The sequence below is a fragment of the Pezoporus flaviventris genome, unplaced genomic scaffold, assembly GCF_033815535.1.
Source record: "Pezoporus flaviventris isolate CSIRO_AGI_PZ_B2104156 unplaced genomic scaffold, CSIRO_AGI_Pfla_v1 ptg000140l, whole genome shotgun sequence".
Taxonomy (NCBI): domain Eukaryota; kingdom Metazoa; phylum Chordata; class Aves; order Psittaciformes; family Psittacidae; genus Pezoporus; species Pezoporus flaviventris.
The window spans coordinates 751,450-770,709 of NW_026892688.1; the positions used below are offsets into that span (position 1 = coordinate 751,450).

At 35.8% G+C, this 19,260-nt stretch overlaps 1 protein-coding gene across 8 annotated transcripts in view; it reads left to right on the forward strand.

The window, feature by feature from the left end:
* The window catches only part of PPIP5K2 (diphosphoinositol pentakisphosphate kinase 2), a 48,862-nt gene that overhangs the window by 25,088 nt on the left and 4,514 nt on the right, over window positions 1–19,260 (forward strand). For 3 of the 8 annotated variants that reach the window (XM_061479042.1, XM_061479043.1, XM_061479049.1), the window contains 14 exons: window positions 555–680; window positions 788–909; window positions 2,327–2,509; window positions 4,088–4,229; window positions 5,318–5,541; window positions 6,913–7,040; window positions 7,232–7,346; window positions 8,670–8,777; window positions 8,864–8,980; window positions 9,704–9,877; window positions 12,220–12,393; window positions 13,625–13,697; window positions 15,694–15,813; window positions 16,680–16,742. In XM_061479042.1, coding sequence (XP_061335026.1) covers window positions 555–680; window positions 788–909; window positions 2,327–2,509; window positions 4,088–4,229; window positions 5,318–5,541; window positions 6,913–7,040; window positions 7,232–7,346; window positions 8,670–8,777; window positions 8,864–8,980; window positions 9,704–9,877; window positions 12,220–12,393; window positions 13,625–13,697; window positions 15,694–15,813; window positions 16,680–16,742 — 1,869 coding nt within the window. The remainder of the gene's footprint in view (window positions 1–554; window positions 681–787; window positions 910–2,326; window positions 2,510–4,087; window positions 4,230–5,317; window positions 5,542–6,912; window positions 7,041–7,231; window positions 7,347–8,669; window positions 8,778–8,863; window positions 8,981–9,703; window positions 9,878–12,219; window positions 12,394–13,624; window positions 13,698–15,693; window positions 15,814–16,679; window positions 16,743–19,260) is intronic. The other 5 variants (XM_061479044.1, XM_061479045.1, XM_061479046.1 and 2 more) reach the window with 5 other exon arrangements.

A 19,260-nucleotide genomic window follows, 5' to 3' on the forward strand; every position in this document is an offset into this window, starting at 1 on the left:
TTTTCAATTAATGTTATTTCTTATTGGCAGATATTGACAGAGCCTCTTGAATTGTATAGCTAAAACTGTAGTAAATTTGTCTTCTAACACTACTTTTTTGTAACAGAAAAGTAGGGTGAAAAGAAGACTCAGTCATTCACCAGAAAACAGTGGTTTGGGTCAGAGAAGAGAAAATATGACTCAACATTTACTGTCTTTAAAACTTTTATAAACTTTTCTTAACTTTGCCCCGTGATTATTGACTGAAATAAATGTAGGGTATTTAATATCTAATTTGGTTTACTTTTCCTGTCCCAATTTACTTTTTGCTTCAGATTTCATGCTAAGTATATTTTATTATATTTTTTTCTGTAGTTTAGCTACTTCAGGTTTCTCTAACTGCCCATTTAGTTCTCCAGTTTAATATTTTCTTAATGTTAGAACGCTGTTAAATATTCATAATGTTGACTCAATCTTTTACTGAAGTCCATAGTTTGAATATTTTTTGTCATTTGCAAAAAAAAAAAAAAAGGAATATACTTTACTACTTAACTCCTTTCTCTGTCTACAATTAGATAATAGAAGAAATGAGCCATCCCTGCTTCTGGTTTTAAAATGGGGAGGAGAATTGACCCCTGCAGGCAGGGTTCAAGCAGAGGAGCTTGGAAGGGCTTTCAGGTGTATGTATCCTGGTGGACAAGGTAAAAAAAAAACAATGGCAACAAAAAAAAAAGGAAAAAGAATGGCATATACACCTTTGAAGATAATTAAGTGCAAAATGAGAGTGAGCAAAATGTTTGTTTGGTAGGAGATTATGCTGGATTTCCTGGATGTGGTTTACTTAGATTACATAGCACTTACCGACACGATCTCAAGATCTACGCTTCTGATGAGGGACGAGTCCAGATGACTGCAGCAGCTTTTGCAAAGGTACAGTGTGAAGTTGTATTTTCAATTTTAAAAATTATGTTTTCAAGTTTGTTTTCACTTTTGAAGATTAGGAGAGATTTATGGATTATTAGAGTCCACAGTGTGTAATGAGGCTTTGGTTTTAAAAGAAACGTTGTGGTGTTTTTATTTGGGTTTTTGGGGAGAGTTATTTTTTGTTGAGGTTTTTTTTTCAAGGAGTATTTATTCAATGTGAAGAAGTAGACAATTAATGTATCAAGCATGTTAAGTTCTTTGAGCAGTTGCAGACAGATTTTAATTATACAGCCCTAGCAATATACCTTAATCCTTTCCAGTAGCAACCTCCAGAATCACAGACGCATTTGGATTGGAGAGGACCTTACAGCTCATCTAGTTCCAACCCCCTGCCAAGGGGAAGGGACACCTTCCACTAGACCAGGTTGCTCCAAGCCATCTCCAGCCTGGCCTTGAACACTGCCAGGGATGGGGCAGCCACAGCTTCTCTGGGCAACCTGTGCCAGGGCCTCTCCACCCTCACAAGGAAGAACTTCTTCCTAAGATTTCATCTTAATCTCCCCTTTGTCAGGTTAAAGCATACTCCCTTGTCCTTTTGCTACTTACTCTTATAAAAAGGCCCAGTCAAAACTCTGTTCGTGTTAACTATACAACCACATGTCTGTAATCTGAATAAATTTAAAGCTCTGCCAGTGTTCAGACTTCTTTCTTTCTGTTTTCATGCTGCATGTGTTGGCGCAAAAGTATTCCAGCCATCTGTCCTGCTTTCTCAGTGGTCAGCAGGCTTGAGCAGATACCACCCCATTTCCTTCATTATCCCAGAGCCCTTCTGTTGCCAGAAAAGTCACAGAAGTTTCCAGCCTTCTCCATTTTGGAAGTCTCCGTTCACCTCTTGTTCAACTCAGCCTTTGATTGTCTTTCTGTGCCACACCAAGTTTGGGGTTTTGTCTTTGTAGGGTCTCTGCAAAAACCCTGTCTATTTCCCATTTATCCTCCCAGATGCTGTTCAGGTGGCTGACTCTTCTGATAGCTCCTACCTGGTGACTCAATACCTTGAGCAGGAGCAGGTCCCCCACAGGTCAGGCTGCTGCTGCTCCCAGCCTCAGGGAGAAGGCACCATGTACATCCAGCAACCTGAACAGCTGTCACCTCGCAGAAAGAGTGTTGGCACTGCTAATATGCTGGGGAGCATGTTTTATGACATGTCACCATCACTGTTTCACCAACTGTAGCAATCCTGCACAGCAAAGCAGTGTTTTGGGGGGCATTTCTATGCAAATAATCTGCATTATCTGCCAAGTCCCTGTTTGTATCACATGCCTATGGGTTAGATAATCTTGAATTTAAATCTGGTGGATTTTTAAGATACTGTTACATTTTCATTTTCATCTGTTTGCCTGATTAATTGTATTACTTGCTTCAGGGACTGCTGGCCCTAGAGGGAGAGCTGACTCCTATTCTTGTCCAGATGGTAAAAAGTGCTAATATGAATGGTCTGCTGGACAGTGACAGTGATTCTTTAAGCAGCTGTCAGCATCGTGTTAAAGCAAGACTCCATGAAATTCTCCAGAGAGACAGAGAATTTACTGCTGATGACTATGATAAGGTTAGCATGGCCATGCGAATTCTTGTGTGAAAGTAATGAGCAGTGATATTTTGTATCTATTTTGAAAAAATACTTGTGTGCTTGGAAATAGTTTGAACTACAAAGGAAGCTGTACCGATTGTGATATTAGATATTTTGAGCTGTTTTGCCATTTGAGTAATAGCTGCAAACTTTTAAATAGGAGTAGATAGAGACCTCATTCATAAATATTTTTCATTAAAATAATTATTAAAACCTACTTTTTCCATTAAAAATATTTTAATTATTCAAGAAACAAGACTATATTGTTTTCACTTTCTGTTGTTTTTACTTCGACAGTGTGCGGTATTACAAAATATATTAATGCCTGGCTACTGCAGTTGTTTCAGTGTTTAATCTGCTACAAAGCCTTTTTTTTAACTCAAGGAATACTAAGATGCTGAAAACCAGTAGGACACTTTATAATCAGTGAAAGAAGATGTCTAATTAATGTGCTAAATTAGTGCAAATTAATAGAGTTTATTCTGACTTAGTGCAGAGCATGATTGTTCTTGGTTTTAAACGTGAGTAATGTTTGTTATGTTAAGAAACTTCTCTTTCTTTCAGCTGCTCTTACTCTGGTATAATAACGAAATACAAGTCCTCAAATGAGGTTTAAGCTTAAACTGCTATTTCTGAAAATGTATTGAGACCAAGTTACTGAAAAATAATTTTACTATCTTCCATGTACTGTATGGGATTTGTTTAAACGTGTGTATGAAAAGTATCATCCAAACCACTGCCAGCAGTGGATTCAGCAGTACTTGGAAAAAGTGAAAGGGTATGGGTTTTCAAGGATTTGTTTATTTCTCCCGTTCTTTTTGCTGTATAAATATAAGGGGGTTTGAAATGTCACTGGAATGAATAGAGCATACTCTTCAAAGACAGTTACTGAAAGTAACTAACCTCTGGGATTATGAAGTGATAATTTTTTTTTTTTTTTAACTTACTTGAAATTTGTGAAAACAGGGTTTTTTTGCTATTTTTATTTTCTTTTTCTGTGCCACAGCACCTTTCCCATTCATTTACTTGGTCATAATAGGGCGGCAGGAACTAGTTACTATTAGGTAGAGAGCAGAAGTTTTCCATATCCAAATTATCCTGTGCATTTGAGGAAACAGAGGTAAGTGCAGATATGTATTTGTGTTATGTATATTAATTATTGTTTACTATAATTGTTTTCTTGCTTTGGTTTATGCAGACTTTTCTTCAAAAATGAGGCTAAGCCTCACTTTACGTGTGGATATTATCTGTATTGTTTTGGTAACGCCCAACTTGATAGCTCTAAAATTTCTAAAATTAAGTCAGTTCTGAGAGATATATCATATGTTCTTGGTATATGTAAATTTAAAGGGTTTCTTTTTGTTTGTGCTTGTGTTTGTTTCCTTGATGCCTTAAAGGGAGTAGATAATTCAGAGATGGGTTCAGAAATTAACAGCAGCTTGCTTGAATACTTTTTCTCCAGTACTTGGAATCTTTAGTATATTCCATCTTATCTCCCCAGTTCTTTCAAATCTAGATAGTTTGTTTACGTCATTTTGTGTTTATCTCAAATTGCAGCTTACTCCATCTGGAAGCGTCTCACTGATTAAATCAATGCAGCTTATTAAAAATCCTGTAAAGACATGTGACACGGTCTATTCCTTGATCCAGAGTCTGACTTCTCAAATCAGGCAAAGAATGGAAGATCCAAAGTCTGCAGGTACTTAAACATTTTTGTACTTGTATTTAGTTTCTCTTGCTTACACCTGAGAGAATTGTAACATAACTTTTCATAATTAAACTTGCTCTTAGCAGAACCTTAATCAACAATGGCATAGGGATTTTCAGTCTGATTCCATATGCACCATTTTAAAGTAAAAAGCAGGAGGAACATGTGATCTCATTGCAGGTAAGGGCTCTTTGTGCTGCTCAGAAGTTCAAGCTAGTCCTCAAATGTTTGCAGAAATTCTTGTCTTAATTATTTGAAACTCGGCAGTCCACAAAAAAAAAAGTAGATGGTACTAAAGCTAAGTTATATGGGTACATTTTTATATTTAAATATCTTTGCTGAAAATATGTTGCTTGATGTATGATGCATGGTAGTATTGCATAGAATGATGCTCAATATAAAGTGTGGTGAACCAGGCAATAATGTGATGCAGTAAAATGTGATGCAGGAAGACCAGAGCTGGAAGTGACCACAGTGCTTTTTTGGTACTAGCTAAGTACTGGAGTATTTGCAGACAGTGTTATCTGCAGTGTATAGTATGCAAACAACTTCTGTTCTGAGGCTGAGCAGGACAAGTGTCACCTAAGCATAGCATCAGTGGGTTTTGCCTATTTGATCTAATCCTCTGCCCTGGGATGGAGATAATCTGTTCTTTTTACCTTCTCTTGACTTTTGCTGTTACCACACGCAGGAGGGACAAACAAATGGGATGCATGATCTGTTATTAAACAGAGACATTGTCTTGCTCCTTTTCCTCCCTCCGAAAATTTTCTTACAACTTTTTGTGGTTGCTTTTTAATATATTTTTATGTTATCTGTGCTGTAGGACATGCTATTTGTGCTGTAAGCTTTGCTTAAAGGGCCAGTGGTGCACTTCTGCAGATAAGCTTTCCACTATCTTGATGTAGCCATGCGACTGTGATGCTTTCAGTAGTAAAAATGAACTATATGCACATCTGTTCCCTCTGCTCAAAAACATATTTGATCCTTTTTATCCCTCTGTATTCAACTATAACTAACATGATTAAAATTTCCCTTTTGTTTGATGGCCTTTAATTATGAGATATGTGTCTGTGCAGATATTCAGCTGTACCACAGTGAGACACTAGAACTAATGCTGCGCAGGTGGTCCAAGCTCGAAAAAGACTTTAAAACAAAAAATGGAAGATACGATATTAGCAAAATTCCTGATATTTATGACTGTATAAAATATGATGTGCAGCACAATGGCTCATTGAAATTAGAAAACACAATGGAATTATACAGGCTTTCAAAGGCTTTGGCTGACATCGTGATCCCTCAGGTAAGCATTTTCAGTTATTAAATAAAATAAATTGCAGAGTAAATGCTTTTTCAAATTTTGTGAAAATGTCTGCTCTCTCTTTTGTATTGAAGTTTCCTGTATGTTGTAGTAATAGAAGCCTTTAACATTATGTCTTATTTTCTGCTAGCAAGCTGATTATTTTTCTAAGACAGATCTGATTCATAATTCACAAGATGTGTTCAAAGTGGTTTTCTTTTTTTCTTAGCAATTTTAGCTCTGAAAATGTTGGCCTCTTTTAATGCAGTGTATTAGAAGAAAGTGGTTCATCTGAGCCATTCTTCATAGACTTAAGTGCTGTCCTTGTGAACAATAGTGTATTCTGAAAATACATTTAATTTCATTCTTTCTGCTTTTAGAAATTTCAAGACTCATTGCAAATGAGTTAATCCTAATCTATCTAATTTCACTTTGTTTTAAGTAATTTGAATTTTAAAAGGCCATTCTGCTGCTTCAGAATGGTAACACTCCTTGATAAAAGCGTGCACATTAATTTTCCTAGAATTTCAGGCCAGAAGCAGGCCAGTTAAACTTCCATATACTACAGGCTGTTAAACGGAGATTATCTCTAAAACATTGTAGGCTGCAGGGCATAGAATTGTTTTGTGATAATAGGATAGAACAGACTAAAGCTTTCCCCAGGTGCCCCTGTAGTTACAGAGCACTGTTGTAAGAGAGATATTATCCAAGTTTTACACAGCTTTTACAGAGCAAGTGAGGGAACTTCTTCCTCTCCTCATCTCTCGAGCTCCCCCATCTCTCAAGCTCCCTGACAGCAAAGAGGACAAAAAGAATAATGCAGTAAAGAATGTGTTGTGTTACGGAGACCTGCTAAGCTTAAATTTTGAATAGAGTGTTGGAGTGGGTAAAAATGAGGACATAGTGAAGAAAGACAAACAGAAAAAAACTTAATAAGCCTACAAAATGCAAAGGGAAAGTACTTCTTTTGCCTTCTAGGGTAACCAGATCAATCAAAATTCTGTGAGCACTTTCATATTATGTGCAGCACAGAGCATGAAGCTCACAGGGAGGAGGAATAATTCCCTAGATGTTCTGTTTAAGAGAGTTCCATCATACCAGAAAGTGAATCCACTTTTGTGGTTTTAACTAGTGAATGAAAAACCTGTTTCTGTGTCTTAGTAAAAAAAGTGTCAAATCAAACAGCAAAAAGGCAAACTGCTTGTTACTTGAAGGGGTGTCACTAATCAAGTGTAATAAAAATGTTAAGCAAAACAGTTTGCAGCCAGGGCAAGTAGATGACTAATCAAATTTATTACACAAGCCTTTGAGCAGGAAAGGCATTTTAATCTTTAACTGAATTTTAAAAGTCAGTTTGTTCTTACATTCTTACAGGAATACGGCATTTCTAAGGCTGAGAAACTAGAGATTGCCAAAGGTTACTGCACTCCTCTAGTCAGAAAAATCCGTTCTGACCTTCAGAGAACTCAAGATGATGATACTGTAAATAAGCTTCACCCTCTGTAAGTTTTGGGTTTTTTTTTTACATGGTTACATTAGTTTATGCAAGAGTTAATATAGATACTCTGTAGCTTTTATATTTGAAGTGTCTTACCAGTTCATAATTTAAGAAGCACAGTTTATTTGTTGACAGCTATTTCTAAAACAGGGACACATCTTGGTATGGTCTAACAAGATTCTTTTTATTTTCAAGTTATTCCAGGGGTGTTATGTCCCCTGAACGCCATGTTCGTACACGGCTGTATTTCACTAGCGAGAGTCATGTCCACTCCCTGTTATCCACCCTTCGTTACGGTGCCTTATGTGATGTAAGTTGAGCATTTTTTTTTCTGTTAAAGCTCTGACATTTTGAGAGGAAACAAAAGGACTCAATCTTACTAAGATTGTATGCCCTGAAAGCTTAATTTTCTTAAGTGCTTTCAAAATTTATCACACTTCTTCAAACATTTTATTTTTTATATATGCAGAGACATTTCAGATTGCTGATGTGCACATTGGTGGAAATCAGCATGTCCTTTAAGTAATGCTGAGTTCCATTGGCTGTGTATGTTATGGTCGCAAAGAGATTTGAAAAGGGCAGATAATGCTTTTTTTTTTTTTTTTGTCTTATATTGGCACCTATAATTCTTCCAGTTACTTCCTTCAAGTTATCATTCAGGGTTCTCTTGAAATCACTCTTGAACTGGCTTATTCTTTTTGACCACTGGAATATTGTCAAGACCTCCCTACTTGACTTAAATAACGCTCAATGTAGTGCAAAGTTTCTGCTGTTAAGTAGGTTGTCTTACTTTCCTATACTGTTGTAGAATACCTTGAAGGTGGTGCATTATGATTGGCTTTGAAAACAAGGACTAAAAAAGACAAGGTCTCCAGATTCAGAAATAACCTAACTGAAATCTTGGAGAGGATAAGTGCAGCACCACAAAGCCTAAACAGTTGCTTCTAAAATAAAGCTTGATTAACATACTAACTTCTGAAGTGGTTCTATTGACATACTTGCTTCTGGTAATGGATGACTGAACTCACTAATGGCAAAAGCATTTTTAATCCCAGACCTCTGTGACATATGCTACAACAGATAAACTCCTAGTTTTAGACTGATAAACTTTTTAAATTTTCTTTAAAGTTAATTATTAAATATATATTTTTCTAGAGTATGAAAAAGGTGAATATTCATTTTATATAACTTAGGATGTTTTATATACTAAAAGGTTGCATTTACTCTGTTTGGTAGAGTGATATCTAGAAACATTTTCTATAATATACTAGTTGAAATAAATTTATTGCAAAATTAACAATTCACATCAGGAGAGTTTAAAACAGTGCCTCTGTCTACAAGACATATATCATCATTGGCAAAAGAACGTGAAAGATACACTGAAGTAAAATACAAAAAGTTCTGACTTCCACTTTTCATTTGATGAGTAATTTTAAGTTCCTGCTTATTTGTCTGTTTGGTGTTTTCGTCCCCTGGTTGTATCTCTTCTTTTTTTTTTTTAATCTTAGCTGTGAAAAGCGTCGTACTTCTGCTGTGAATGTAAAATCCATGTAAATGGGGGAAAAGGGAAATCAGTCTTCTTAAAGAAAATAGCTGTTTTTTATTTGTTAATATTTTTTCCTTCCTTCATAAGGAATCAAAAGATGAACAGTGGAAACGAGCTATGGATTATTTAAATGTTGTCAATGAACTCAATTACATGACACAGATTGTTATCATGCTTTATGAAGATCCAAACAAGGTATTTAAAATGGATAAATATCTTCAAAAACAAGAAGTGCTAAGCTAAGTATTAAACTGTAAACCTATTTAATCATTTTCCTTCAGGAACTATCTTCGGAAGAACGTTTTCATGTAGAGCTGCACTTCAGTCCAGGAGCCAAAGGCTGTGAGGAAGATAAAAATTTACCAGCTGGATATGGATACAGACCTGCCTCCAGAGAGGTAACAGTTACACATTCTTTAAAGCAAAAGTTAGCTTTTCTGGATGCAGACATACCTAAAATAAACATTGGGAGATTGTTAGGTGAAATGCAAATACGTATTTTGGTAGAAAAATATCAATAAAATGTAGGCAGTCCCAGTGTATTACTGCATGTTGAAAATACACTGAGGTAATGGACACTGGTAATTTGGACCTTCCGTGGCTTTGCCAGAATTCGTGTTAGAAATACAAAATACACATTGTAAGAAAAGCAATGCCAACATCAGCATCACACCAGCTGATACTCTGGTCACTAAAAGGAATATTTAACAAAATAAGGTAGTTTGGCATGTTTATGAATTCAGATTGTTGAGAAAGGATTTATATTTTCAGAGATGTATGGGAAAGTCTGTAGTTACCACCTGCTTTTTGAGACATGATTGAAAGCAAAACTGAGCTGGAATTCTTCATTTTATTACTAGGCCAACAGAATGTTGGAGTAAAATATGTTGTCTGAACGGTGAGGTTAATTAGGACCACACTATCATAGGTAGTGGCTGGTTAGGAGCAAATACAGATTATTAAAGTCTAGAACAATTTGTTCAATAGTAAATAATTTGCAACCTGTATTTTTTAAATCTGCTTGCTTTATGTTTATGCAGAAGATTAATTTAACAGCCACTTGTGTCTACATGTTGCAAATTGTACAACTAAATTGAAAATTATTTCTATATTGGTTGTAGAATGAAGGCTTGAAGAAAACCTCTCATAAAAACGATAGCGATGAGGAGGTACATGCTCCTAAAAGAGATGAAGTAGATCGGTCAGTCATGATGTTCAAGCCAATGGTATCAGACCCCATTCACATACACAGAAAGTCACCCCTTCCAAGATCCAGGAAGATTGGTTCTGTTGAAGTAAGTGTTTATGTTCCAGATAATATCTTTCACAGAAATTAACTTTTGCTTATTTTTAACAGCGCAAAACCAAATGTAGTTCTGATTTTGATTACACAGAACCAGTATTATGTTTTGTCTCACAAAAGGGTTGCTCTTATTCTAAGGGAAATCCTCCATGGCAGTAATTTTTATGACAGATTTTTTAAAATAAATTACTGGTTTGCAGTAGGATTTATTCCCTTTTTTTTCTTTTTAAGCCATTTTAGAAGATTTGGCATGTGAAAAAGAAGACTTGTCAGTCTACATCTTCAGACTAACATACATTGCTTTTGTATTCATCCCAAGGCAGCTGCTATTAGGAATTAAGCAAAATTTCAGGCTGATCATGCTGAAAGGGAAATCAAAGGGATTGGGGGTGGTAGGGGAGGTGCAGGAGGTGAGACATGTTGTGTGTTGTATTTGTTTTCATGTGGGGTGAAAGTGACTCCACTTGTCAAGAATTTTAAGGTAAGATAATAAACTGGAAGGTGGTTGTTTATTTTTTTTTAAGTGGGTGGGGTTTGCGTGTTATAAATTCTTTAGATAACATCTTGAACAGTCTAAATTCCTGTCCTGAAGGCCATAACATCTAGATGTGCTTCACAGTTACGGCCTTAATGTCACAGAGGTGCAGGGACATATGGCAGTATCACCAGTGCCATTTGTACATTGAGCAGCAAAGCTTCACATGGTGCATAGTGGCACCTCTTTGATAATAATGCTAGAAGCAGACTAACAGTTTCTTATTACCTCATTCGCAGTTGCTTAAAACCATCAGAAATGAAAATTCATACCAAAAGCTTTTCCTTCCCTGTTTGTGTTGGGAATGGGCTCTTTGTATGCAATGAAAGCATTAGAAATTTGCAAGTAACTTGGTTATTGGTAATGTGGACAGAAAAAGATGCATGATTCCCTTCTGTAAGGATATATGTATAACTCACATGACTTCCATAAATTAACAGAGATAATAAATGTGAATGTCTTACATTTTCTATTTCCAAGTTTTATCATAAACAAATGCTCACAACATCAGTATCTTGGATTTTTAAAAGCTGTTTTCACTATGATCATGCAAACTCCCCTCCTCGTTACGAGTTCACATACACACAACTTAATAGTCTGTAACTTCAAGCTTTTAACCATTTTTATAAATTATATAAAAGTTAATTTCAGAAGGTGCTAATAACATAAACTGCTAAATTTTGACTACTCAGATAATACATGTTCAGATGGAATATGTTTCAGCATTCAATGCTTGTTTACTTGCCAGAAGAAAAGAGCAGATATAAATAAAAAACTAAGAAACTAGTTTTGAAAAAAAGTAAAACTGGAAGTTTCATCTGGCCTACTGAAATCTGCAAAACCTGTATTTGAAATATTTAAACCAAATGGTATTTTGAAGTGTTTAAAAAAAAGCCATTGCAGCTTCAACTGCCTTGAACCTTTTGGCTTGTTTTTGGTTTGTTTTGTTTTTTTACTACCAGACAATTCTCTCTTCACCTATGTCTGTTAATTTGAAAGGACACTGTCAGGTGTGAGATTGTATGGAAGTTTTCATCAGGGGTATAGTCAACAATATTTACAGTAGGACTGCAGCTGGGGTTGATTCATGAAAACAGACCACAGTTGTAACAGAAAAACAAGAGTAAGGCTCGTTCAGCATTGGAAATTGAATTCTGTATTGCTATAATGTTGATTGCTAACAACACATAGTGACGTAGGGCATGGGGGACTCAGCCTGACAATGTCCTCCCTTGGAGTTTCAACAGGCATCCACCATCAGATAATTTTTAGGGCTCTTAATGTTGGAAAACTACTAGTCAGGTTGGCACTGCTACTAGTGGGTCAGCTGTAGAGTCTCAGAGGCAATGCTGAAAATCAAAATCTCCTAGATAAGGTTATAGATTAAAAATGAAAACTATTAAATAATAAATAGGAAAGTTTAATGTACCTAGAAGGGGGGGAATACTGTTAAACAGTATGTCAAGGATAACAGATGTTCTGTTTCCAACGTGGGAAATTCTTAAAAGTCTGAATCACGTATTTATAACAGTTACTTTTCTCTCATATCTAATAATCAGTCTACCAGAAATTTGATATAAAGGTTGCATTAAAAGATATAATTGGATGAAAATGCATAAGTAGAACTGATAGCTTCCTAATACTGTAATAGTACTCTTCCCTATTCGCTGTTTAATAGTTTTCAAAGCAGTATATAAAAGGGTGCAAGCAAATTGTTTTTTTTTCTTTTCTGTTCATTTGGCTCTGTTGAATCTAACTTTGCATGCTTTGCTGTTTTTTGCCCCCTTTCTCACTTCCAGGAAGAGAGCCCCCTGAGTGTGTCTAGCCCAGAGTGTATTGGTACCTGGCTGCATTACACCAGTGGTGTGGGTACTGGGCGTCGAAGACGCAGATCAGGGGAACAAATCACTTCTTCCCCTGTCTCCCCTAAATCATTGGCTTTCACATCCAGTATTTTTGGCTCATGGCAACAGGTTTTTAAACTTTACTTCATTAAACATTATTATGTTTAACAAGCAACAACCAACTGTCTTTAAGGACATCTAATCCCTTGTTATGGATTACGTTTGAAGCAAATTCTTCCACTTCTTAAAATTACTTTCTGAGAATGTTTGGGGGAAAAAGAGCAAGTGCATGTTTTTCCACTGAATGTGTCACACGTTTTCCTAAAAATTTGGTTTCTTTATAGGAATGGCAAATGTTACCACAGTAAAAAAAGTCTTAGTCTACTGCCTAATGAAACGGATTTCTGCTTTGGTTTAGTTGTCCTTTAAGACTTTAAAAACAGCATTGCTTAATTTGGTGGTAGGTAAATTGAAAATAATTTTTTTTAATAATTGCAACCAATACCATTTAAAATACTTTGGTACATCATGTTGCTATTCAAAACTTGTTTTTCATATATCATATTTTCAGTGGCCTGGTATTAACTATTGCAGGGAAAAAACCTGTAGCACTAATAATTCTTGCCATCTGTATCCGGAGGTATCTGAAACTCCCAATGCAGTACATCATCCATTGACTTGAACAATATTTTGAAGATCTTTTTTCTAAATGCCTGGGTGGGAAAGGCAGGAAAATGAGAAACTTCAATGTTTTTGAAGTATCAGTGAAGATCTAAAGTTTAGTATGTCAATGTATTGTTTACGTGTATGCAGTGGATGGTGTTCTGTAAAACATATCCTTTTTCTTTGGAAAATTTCATAATTTCTTTTTATTGTGGAAAATTCTAAAATTATTTACAAAGGAAAAGTTTGTATCAGTAAAGGCTGTGGGCGTCTGAAGATTACACTGATTGAGCCCATGCATGGATCAGTGATTGTATGGTGTCCTCAATGGCTTGTCTGTCTTTCTTTCCCTCCCCTCCTTTTTTCAATACAGGCGCAGTTTAGGAGAGTGCTTTTGGTAAAATGAAATAAAACGTCTCAAATGTCTGTTCTCATATTGGTTTTGGTCTGTGTCCTTTCCTCATTCTGAATGCTTGCTTTGCACCACTTCATTGCAAGGAACTCATGTGAAATGGACTCCCTTCAGAAGGGGACATTGCATGATCCTTCATGTTTCCTTTACATATTTTTACTAATACTTATCATACAGCTTATTAACACTTCACTTGTCTGTCTGAAACAGGCTGCTGTATCAAGTTAAATGGATATTTCATACTGCTGTTCTACTTTCCCTTATTTTTCTGTTTTTTATGCGCAGGTCTTATCAGAAAGCAGTAGTAACTTGCGAACACCAAGAACTATTCTGGAACAAAAGCGAGAGAGTGGTCTAGGTATGTGCCTACAATTGAAGTTTGTTCGGTATTAGCAGCTTTTCATCTGCCTGTTGTTCTGTACAGTTGTACATTCTTTGAACAGCATTTTTGTTAACAGGACCTAATAGTATTTGTTATATGCTGAGTGTCTGCCTATGAACTGGACTTTTTTTCCTGCAGCAAGTTTTTTATAAAAAATTATAACTGAAAAGAGCAAATTGATTGATACTGTTCACACTGCTGACTGTACTACTCGCAACAGATACACAGGATAATTTTGGGGGTTTTGCAAGAATCTTTTGGATAGAAATGGCCTGCACTGGAAGCAGTTAAAACACTTTTCTTGAACACTAATGTTTCCTACTGTGGGTAATTGATGGATTGAAGGTGTTTGATTCAGGGGAGGGGATGGGGAAGAAATGTCAAGGTTCTTGATAATATCGGGGCAGGGAGAGGGGCTAGGAGGGCGCATACATTTCCTCTCCTAAAATCAATTTCTTCCTTTCAGCATAAGAATGAATCTTGCTATAAGTGAATTATTTGTTTAAAATTTTTTTAATTCAAGTGGTGATTTTCTCTTGCTTCTTTGAAATAGGCATATATATGACTCATGCAAAAATATGAAATCGTGCACTACTGTAAATCAATACTGCATTTTTTTCTGCAAGTGTCTTTTAATGGGAAAAATGAAGTGTAGAAAAAGCATAAGCTATATACATAAACTTAGAAGTATTTTTTCATTTCTTTGTAAAGATCTGTATTTTTTGTACATCTAATCATTGTGATACTTTTCTCCCTATTATATTTTTCATGTAGATTTTCATTATATTTTTCACGTTCTCTGTTGTGTGCTTGCTACAATTAAACAACTTTTCTTTTGCCAATGTGTGACACAGTATGGCTTGTGGAAGTTGATGTATTTCTGTGCATAGATTAAGGTATACATTTGGTGTGGAAGGCTTTTGCCACAGACGAGGTGCCAGTTTATTTGGCTGTGATTGGTCACATGTGCTAGTAATGTTTCTCCTTGTTAAAAGTAGTGAAAGGAAGTATCACTGGGTAGATAGTTGGTTTTCAAAAAAAATCTGCTGCTACTTATTAAACTGTAAAAGATAAGTTCTGAGTGAAAAATGACTTCTTTCAACTAGCAGTAAAAGCTGAAGGAAAAAAGTTGCAACATTTTTTTCCATTTTGATCATCGTTTTAGGTAGATTTCATTTATGGCTGTTGACTGTAAAAGTTATTTTTATATTTCTGTCTATGTCCGTCAGTGATTTGTTAAAACTCCCATCCTAGTGGCAGGAATGTATGAGTTGTAACAAAAGTACTCTCACTTGCATGGAGATGTATGCAAGTCTTCATGGGAAAAGAAGTCAAGCTAAACATGATCAGCTTCTAGGTATTTTCAGTTTGCAGCATTGTCAGTGATGGCAGCTGAAATATGAATAGAGTATTTCCAAATTGGTTAACATTTTGCAGGGGGTAGAAGGGAAACATTTCCATATTAAGTCTGTGGAAATGCATAAGGACTTCATTGCAGCCTGTCATCTCGAAGGTTGATTTGGATGAATGCAATGAGCAGTATTTTTCCAGTTTATATTTGTTTCAGAACTGCAGCTCTTAAAACCACAACAACTTTCACATTATCATCATCATTATCATCATCATCTTGTTTATTCTTTTGTTGTTTTGGTTATTTTTTCAATTGATGCTAACTGGTAACTCTTCTTTACCAAAAGTGAAAACAGAACAAGAACTCACTTTGTTAAAGCCAGTCCTCTCTTTTTGCATATAGCAGAGAGTGCTGTGTCATGAGTAGAAGCACAATAAATTAAGATAGTTTCAGCCTACAAGTACCACTCTGACATTACAAGCATATTGTGAACCTGTCCAAGGCACTGCCAAAAAGCTGCCTTTTGTGTGGTAAGAGCCATATCCTTGCATGCTGCATGCATCCCCAATGTGAATGGACAAACACCTGGTTGTTGTATGTATTTTCTCTAACTCCCATCAGGGTCTCACTGTGCGGGCCTGTTTAGCACCTCAGTGCTCGGGGGTTCTTCAAGTGCACCTAACCTACAGGATTATGCTCGTACTCATCGTAAAAAGCTGACTTCTTCTGGCTTCATAGATGGTATGTGCACACTCTCGCACATGCACGCACAAACCCATGTGCCATATTGAACTTCTAAAGATTTTAATGGAATCCTAGAATCCTTTGCCTTAGTATTAATTTGTATGAGTTTTTATTGCTTCTTTATTGCCCACAGCGTGCATATGTTTAACTTAATAGCATAGTTAATTCTTGTTTCTGCCTTGAATTAAACACTAGCCCACAGACTTGTAATGTGTGCCAGGAGATTTCAGCAAGTGCATTTTTTCGTTTAGTAAACTAAAATTTTGGGGTTTAAATTCTTATTTTAAACTTTGGTTTCTATGATTACTTATTGATCTCGAAATGAAATTACTTGGAGCATATGCAAGGAATGAAAGAAATGATAAGTTAAATACTGATGGTGAAAATTTTAGGATTCCTGATCTTTTTTTTCTGGTGGGGTTTGGATTGCAGAGGAGCAGGAGATTTTCAGTTTTGGATAATCTGGGGTAGAAAAGAAATTCTCATTAGATTTCAGAATGTAAAGATGCCAAAGTAGACCTTTAAAAGTCTGAGGTGAAACAGTATTCCAGTATTCATGCTGTTTTCCCCGCAATTCACTACTCAGTGTTCGACTTTAACCTTGATATAACCTTGTATGCCAGAATCACCAGCTCATTCTGCTTGTTTTCATACACTTCATTACACATCTTGTAGTTGCCAACAATCCAAATTTTCTTCTTTTTAACATCTTTTTAGATTTTAGCCCTTTTCCTTGGTCCTTTCTGCATGCCACTCAGTTCTAATACCTTCTCATCTTTTTTTCTTCTTCCTTTCCTTTTTTTGAAATCTCCCTCTTTTGGTAGCTGTTACAAATTTCAGGTACCTGTTTTTCTCTTTCTCAGACACCACACGCGGTTCTGCTGTTAAAAGGTTTTCTATCTCATTTGCTCGACACCCAACCAATGGTACGTTTTGCTTTTATTTTAAAAACAAAAAAAATCAAAAGTTTCCTTGCTTCATCCCTTCTACTTTTATTTCAAATATGGGGTGTACAGTATCATCCAGCTGTCTGTTTTTCCTAACTTCCAGCACAACTCCAAATATATTTGTAATCATTAGCTACCCTAAATCCCTTCTTTACCATTCATTAGTATAAATACATCAAAAATCATTCCTTAAAAAAATCATTGAAAAAACTGAAGAGCTGCTGTTAATCATGATCTCTGTAATTATTCCCCCCAATTTCTTGTGTGATCAGACTATATGGTACAAGATAAAAACAGGATTAAACTTGATCTTTATTGGGCATACACTTCTTGATAGCTGTTGCTTCTTTGTCTTTCTCCCACTGAGCTGTTTCCCTGAGTCTCCTGATTCTAAAGTAAATCACTGAATTGGCAACTGGAGTTTTGGCATCACTTCAAGAAGATAGTAATAAATTAAAAAGCTAAAGCAGAAGCTCTGGTTCCATTCCTGCTAAATTGCTGTATTTATCATCAATCAAAAATTTACTTTACCTTGTCATACTTCTCTGCTCATCAGATGTACAAATTATTTAAGCACTAAAAATCACAGCAACAGAGCTGCCTCTTGTTTACATTGACCTCTTGTGCTTCAAGAGTGAGAGTCAACTTCTCTTCAGTCTACCATAGTTACAAATAGAAGTCTGATTGAACATGTAGGACAGAGGTATGTCTTTCTCTTCCTCAGCAAAATATTTCATGCCTATCTTTCTATGCAATTAAATAGGCTCATTCATGAAAACTAGACTCTGTCTTCAGCATCCACCAGATCTTAATGTAGCTTTTCCAGATTTCTTTATGGCAGTTTTAATGTGTGCATGACTGCGGGCTGACTACAGTGTTAGTGGTATTACTGAAACTGGTGGAAATCATCAGTATTTTCATGTTAGATTAAAAATACTTTCTTTTAGAAGCAAAATTAAAAAAAAAGACACTGGGTTTTTGTTTGGCTTTACAGAGAGGCATAGTAGTCCTTTTATTAAGTTCATTTGCAATTTACAGTGACTTTTTGCACTGCAGTGTTTCTTGAAGGGAAACTGCTATGGTAACGCTGAATTAATACAGTTAAGACTATGTTTGATCTAAAAGGCCAGTTCTAGTATCCTATTTCTAATAAGAAAGATGGGAATCCATTTTTTATTTTTAGACTCAAACCATTTGAGTTCAATAGTATTTCCAAAACATCCGAAAGTCAGAAAGTAAGAACTACATTTGAGTATCCGTGTCTAGTAAAGATTACTTTCTGTTCCATTAAGCACTGTTTGTGACTGCATTCTTTAAAAAAAGGATCTAAATTGCTTGTAATGAATGCATTGATTATTCTGATGAGTTTAATACAGTAGTTCTACCACACATCTTTTACAAGATTAATGCATGCTGTGTAAGCTCCCATGAAACCTAATTATATTGCAGGTTTCAAAGAGTTCTTATTAACATAAAAACATATTCATGTTGTTTTGTCTGTCCTCTGGATTATCATTTTTGTTCTCCTTATCCCTTTCACTCCATTTTTTCTTATTTCTGTGTTATTATCACACCCTCTTAACTCATTTCAGACTACTTCCCTCATCTTTAGTTCAAGGAACATGATGAAACAAGTATCTTCTGACAGTGCTTTACCTTATTTTCTGGGCCTCTGTGCAGAACACCCACACCTCTTTAGGTGCTGGTCCCTTTCCTCTGTGGAATTTCTAGGCTCCAGTGGTATGTCTCTATAGCTTTTAAATGTAAGATAGCAGGGTGGCTTTTTGAGATGCTGCGTTAACCCTTTCATTGTCTTGCCTTTTGACAGGAACAATGCTTTAAGAATAAACACAGCCAAAGCTCAAAGGCTGTTACTTTACAGGAAATTGCTTTTTTAAAGGGATACTGTCAGGCAGCTCATCATTGAAATTCAAATTTATTTCTCATACATGATCATAAAATATTTATCTTAAAATATTCAAATAAAACATCACAGGTAGATTTCCAGGGTATCTTTTAAGTCGTATCATTTAGATGTGAAGATACAAACATGCTGGTATTTTGCTGCTGCTGCTGTCTGATAGCAGAATTGGAATTGTCAAAATTGAATGAAAACCCGTGGAGGGGAAATTCCAGAAAGAAGAAAATTCTCCCCCCCCATCCCTTCTTTTTTCTTAAAGGGCATAGGTGCATTTTGAAATTTCCGGTTTTCTGTAATCCTGCACTATAAGAGTAATAGTTATTAAAAAGCTAATCTGACATTATCCCACTACGTTCTTTGCAAAATCGAAGAAATAACTTCCCATTCAAATGATAGGGACTTCTCTATAAGGGTAAAGAGAAATCTTGCATTTTACTATAATGCAAAGAAAGGGTTTGCGTTTTGCATGCATGCTTACTTATTTAGGATATCAATATGTATGCCAAACATCTTAGTGCTTACACTGAAGCTTAGCTACTGCCTTTATAGAAAAACAGAAATTAAGTTTATGGTGGT